The sequence below is a fragment of the Bradysia coprophila genome, unplaced genomic scaffold (genome assembly GCF_014529535.1).
Source record: "Bradysia coprophila strain Holo2 unplaced genomic scaffold, BU_Bcop_v1 contig_664, whole genome shotgun sequence".
Lineage (NCBI taxonomy): Eukaryota > Metazoa > Arthropoda > Insecta > Diptera > Sciaridae > Bradysia > Bradysia coprophila.
Genome location: NW_023503904.1, coordinates 4128 through 10020, shown reverse-complemented (window position 1 = coordinate 10020; position 5893 = coordinate 4128). Strand labels below are relative to the sequence as shown.

The window sequence follows — 5893 nt, the reverse complement described above, 5'->3', positions numbered from 1 at the left end:
GAGAAAAAAAGAAAAAAGTTGAATGACGGCGGCTGAAAATCGGCGGCTCTCCAGTCTGGTGTGTACTCTATTTTATCACATTATCGAAAACTAGACAACAACACAGACCTGAAGTGTAATTTTTGAATTAAACTTCTAGTTAAGTAATTTTGACATCCGAACATCGGGCGTATGTGATAAAATATACACATGCTTTTGCTTTCCCTAGGAACAAGAAAAAAAATCTGAAAAATAATTACATTTTGCTTTAAATATTCTGTACTGAATGGATCAGACCAGGCATATGCTCAAATTAGTTGCATTTAAAAAAAGTAAAATTTGGTGCAATTTGGGAACTTGAAAAATTCTCACGAAATAAGGCTCGGAACGGGTCGGGTTCGGTCAGACCGGAACCCGAACTTGATTTAACCCGAACCTGAAAAATTATTTCGGGTTCAACCCGAACTTGACCCGAACTTGAATTTTCGATTTCGGGTTTAACCCGAACCTGACCTGAACCCGAAATTGTTCAACCCGAATTTGACCACAAGTGCGACCTCGAATATTTTGTGCAATGCCTCATCAGTTGACACTGAGAACACAAGGTGAATAAAAATTGCAGTTGCGGGCAAAACAGGCGGAAATCGGTTCGTTTCGAAAACGTGGTTTCTCACAGATAAAAAAAAATTCTGCAAAAATGACCTGAAGTAATATGTCAAAATGGAACAGTTACTAACAGCAAAACACCTTTTTAACGGGGCACCGTTGTGGTAGACGCATTTGTTCCGACATTATTTTATAACCCAGTTGGATAAGTGGCTCGTATCTACGGTCGCGCGCTAATCTGCAAATACTCAGCGTCTTGTTCATAAAATTTATGTCAAAGTTTTCGGACCCGTCTGAGCTAAATTTTGTGATGGCGTGAAGAAATATGTGATCAATGTCCATAATAGCCTTGGCTGATAAAGACAATCCATTGTCAGTCAAGGTAATATTCAAGCTACCATACTCCTTGTCATAATTGTATGTTAAGTTTGAGTACATCAGTTTGACTCTGCGCTAAAATTTGATGAAATCTTGAAAACTTTGAAATCATTTATTACGATCAATTGCTGCCTACCCAGGCATAAACATGAACGTATAACAGCAATAGAATAGGAAGATGTTTTTCAATAAACATTTTAATAATTACGTACAAGAATGTTCTAGTCACTCCGATACTTTTCCACCTAATTTCGAATGTGTAATGGCATTAGGCGAAAATTAGGGATAAGACGAATTTTGTGATGTCAATTCGGTCCATCGTTAACATTTTCATCATCATCATTATTATTATTACAGTTTCACGCCTTAGTTACCACGACCAAAACAAGTCCAATAAAATTATAAATTGATCAGAAGCACCATACCATGCATAAAATGCTTTTACTGTATAGTGAGTGGTCAACAGTTCCAGATAGATTCTTCGAAAATCATAAAAATTAGGAAAAAAAACGTGAAAGTCAGGGGAAGTCACGTTAACTCGAAGTTACGGTATACACCCTTCTTCGAGGATCTATATCCACTAAATTTATCTTTCGGTCATATATTTTCAGTTGGAAATTACAAAGGCACCAATGAGTCAATGGTGTGACTCCTGTCAATTCAACTATTTTCAAAGAAATGGTAAGCTGCCAACACTGCTCGTGATAGAGGACGCGTTTGACATTGACAGAGTACATGTGTTCGTCCAGTGCTGACAACTTAAGATTTCTCTGACTATGCACATTATGCCAGAAAAGTGTTAACAGGTGGTACTGCGCTGACACCACAAGTAGAATGTCGAGATTTCAGAGAAATGTGACGATCATGCATCTAATACTTGGAAACGATCGACGGACTCAGCTCAGACAAAACGGTAATCTATATATAATCGCACTTCTTGGACAAAAACAAAGTATTAAAAACTTAAGGAACCTAAGTTTCGGATGAATAGATAGAGAAGGAAATATATTTGGTGGATATGTCAAACATTTATACGAAAATTTGCAATGACGAATTCCCCAAGGCATGATTTATTAAACACCCAATACAAACTAATATCACCGAGTCCCATGTCACACAGACGTGAGTCGGTTATCCGAAAAACCGAAAATTTCGGATCGAACCGAAAATTTCGGATCGAACCGAAAACTTCGGTTTTGACACTAAACAAGTTAAAATAAAGCTTAACTCGTCGATATCAAGTAATTTCGTCATAAACTAACCGAAAATAAATTAATTGAGTCATTGCATGGAGTTGGTATTGAAATAAAGATTGAGTCAATTACATCTGAGTTTTTTTGTAGAGCACAGCACACCCACCCATTGAATGACTTAATTATCTTAAATTCGGTTAGTTCATGACGAAACTAACTAATTTCGACGAGTTAAGCTTTATTTTAACTTGTTTCGTGTCAAAACCGAAGTTTTCGTTTCGGTCAAAACCGAACCGAAAATTTCGGATAGGTCATAACCGAACCGAAATATTCGGTTCGGTCAAAACCGATCCGAAATTTTCGGTTTTTCGGATAACCGACTCATGTCTGATGTCACATGCCAAAATTCAATACTAAATACCAAATTTGGTTCCAACAAAATTAATACGCCAATCGTGAAGGATGCATCATATTATATAGACTTTAACAACGCACTCCAATAACAGGCCACTTATTTAATTCTGGTTCTCGTGCCTGTTCTTGAAGTGCGTTGACTTTAATGATCAGAGCGAGAGTTCCGAAGAGCAATTAATAATAACTTGCCTTGGGGAGTTCGTCATTGCAAATTTTGCACAGAATTTATACAAAAACGGTTCCAAATTGTTCTTAGTAACTTTAAGTCGTATCATTAAGATAATCGAAAAATCATCAAACCGACATTTTTTTTTTTGAAATTACACCTTACATCGCCCATTTCGACCCAGCATTGCTGCATTATTAACGCCAGCAATACTAAGTACAATTTGGAACCGTTTTTGTATAAATTCTGTGAAAAATTAAAAAAATATGGTTTTTTTCGTACGATTTTCTACACACAAGAAGGTCATCGAATCTGCAACCCGGTGAATCTTTACGTCGAGTCTACATTCGTTTGAAAGCTCTTGAAATTCCCTTTAAAATGAGCTACGACACGACTATGTTCCTTTCCAGTCACATATTTTAGAAAGCTTTAAATCCAAGAAAAATCTGAAAAAGTCATGGTCGGGAGCACTTTTTGTAATTGTTCAACGGTGACTCAATTTTTTTTTTAATTTTAAAGTATGCCAAATTGAAGCCACGGTCTCTACGATTAATTATCATATACACTTAGGATATATTTTTCCGCACAGCCGGCAGAACTAATCTCACTATGGCTTGGGGACCAAAAAAGTCGGTTTTCAGAGGTGCGCATGGAAGCTTCGAACTTCATTTTTTTTTTTCGTATTTTCGTGTTCAGTGGACCATTCTGCATCGAATCTACCCGCAGGCCTTAAAAAATTAAAAAAAGGTTGCAAAACGCTACACTCATACAACGAAAACAAGTCATCTGTCTGTACAAAACAAACGCAGTGCCTCATGGATTTCATCAGCCTCCGAATATTTTTTATGTTATTTATGTATTTTCATTGTAAACAATGAGAATCGTGGATCAACTTTTTAGGCATTTTGTAGAATATACGGGATGATATAGCTTCTTTAAATCATGCAAAATTTTTGCTAAGATCATTCAAAAACCAGTATTTCCGTACTGAAGTCCCGTATTGCCGAAAGCCGGTTTTTCAACAAGCGTCCGGTATTTTCTTCCCTAATTCCTTATCTATGGTCAAAGTGAACAGTTATTATCATTTCTCTGCACTATGTGCATCAATGCTGGTTTTCGTTTATGCGAGTCGCAGCGCCACCTAAACCCAAACACAGTGTGTTGTCAAATTTGCCTCCATCTTTCAATTTTCTTGACGCTACCGACACGCCGGTAACATCATTCATTATTGGTTTTTGGACCGGATAGGACGCGGAGAAACGTGGAAAAAAGTGGTTTCTAAAATATTTATCAGAGAATAGATTCTTTAAGTGCTGCTGTAGAACGTGAAAAGTGACAACACAGCGAGAATGGAGCTTTCAGGTGGAAATGAGACAAACACCAGACCGGAAAGCAATTTCAAAATTAATATCTGGAACAGTGGCGAAAAATCCATTTTCATGGCTGCCGATTTGAAGCAAATGTCAGACCTTGAAGCTGAAGTTGTTTTGCATGATCCTGAGCTAAATTTTGGGGACCTTACAATCTACTATTATGGTAATTTCACACCTACATCATCAAAAATGCGAAAATAATTTTTTGTAAATTCATTTACAGCTCGGAATGGGGATAAAATACAGATCGCCAATGCAAGTGACTTTGACAGATTCTTGGTAACACGTTTCAATCAGAACATCTATCTGTCATGTGGAAATGGAGATGCTCGTGAACATGTGACCGAAAATTTCCCGTTGAAGCGGACCACCTCGGAAATTAGTATCATCAGCTTGGACTCCTGCAATAGTATCGAGTCCAGCACAAGCTTGGACTCTTGGATTATCGTGGATTCATGTACAAGCATGGAATGTTCAAAAGGCTTGGATTCTTCAACAGGATTGGATGTTGATAATTCAACTCATCTGGATTCTTCAACGAGACTGAATTCTCCATCAAACTCAGATTCTTACACACGCGCGGATTATCCAGAAAACGTAGATGTGGTCTTGGTTTCTTCAAAACTCTTTGATTCTTCAACAGGATTGGATTTGGATAATTCAATACATTTAGATTGTTCAACAAGATTGAGTGTGGATTCTTCAAGGAGCCTGAACTCTCCAACAAACGCAGATTCTTCCACACGGTGGGATTATCCAGAATGCCAGCATTTTTCAGCAAACGCAGATTCTTATACACGCGCGGATTATCCAGAAACTTTACATGTGGTCTTGGTTTCTTCAAAACTCTTGGATTCTTCAACAGGATTGGATTTGGATTTAGATTGTTCAACAAGATTGAGTGTGGATTCTTCAAGGTGCCTGAACTCCCCAACCAACGCTGATTCTTCCACACGGTGGGATTATCCAGAAAGCCAAGATGTGGTCTTGGTTTCTTCAACAGGATTAGATTTTGATAATTCAACTCATCTGGATTCTTCAACGAGACTGAATTCTCCAGCAAACGCAGATTCTTATACACGCGCGGATTATCCAGAAAGCTTAGATTTGGTCTTGGTTTCTTCAAAAGGTTTGGATTCTTTAACAGGATTGGATTTGGATAATTCAATACATTTGGAGTCTTCAACAAGATTGATTGTGGATTCTGCAACGAGCCTAAATTCTCCAACAAATGCAGATTCTTACAAACCCTCAGAGTATGCAGAAAGCTTAGATGTGGTGTTGGGGTCTTCAAAAGACTTGGATTCTTTTTCTTCAAAGAGTTTGGATCCTTTAACAAGTTTTGGTTTGGATTTTTCAACGAGTTTGAGGTCTCCAACAAACATGGATTCTTCGACAAGATTTAATTTTTCAACAACAGTTGGCCCGGAGTCTTCAACAAGTTCAGATTCTCTAACAAGCGCGATTTCTCCGCCAACATTTGATTTTTCTAAAAGAGTTGGTCTGGATTCGTCAACAGACCTAAACGCTCGAAGAAGCGTGAATATTTCAACAAGCATGCATTCTCCAACAAGTTTAGATTTGGTCTCAGGTTGTTTGACAAGGTTGGATGTGGATTCTTCAACAAGCCTAAATTCTTTAAGAAACTCTTCTACAAGCCTGATCGCTGCCTCAAGACCGGATTCTTGGACTACCTTGAGTTCTTCCATAAGCGACGACTCTTCTGCAAGCTTCGATGATTCCAAAAGCTTCGATTGCCCTACAAACTTTAATTCGACATATAA

The 5893-nt window shown here is 37.9% G+C and overlaps 1 protein-coding gene across 1 annotated transcript; it reads left to right on the top strand.

The window, feature by feature from the left end:
- Window positions 1–3954: 3954 nt before the first annotated feature.
- LOC119083453 lies at window positions 3955–5387 on the top strand (the record flags this gene model as incomplete). Its single annotated transcript, XM_037193176.1, has 2 exons — window positions 3955–4272; window positions 4333–5387. Coding segments are annotated over exons 1-2 (1242 nt in total), but the record flags the coding sequence as incomplete, so codon positions are not given.
- Window positions 5388–5893: the final 506 nt, after the last annotated feature.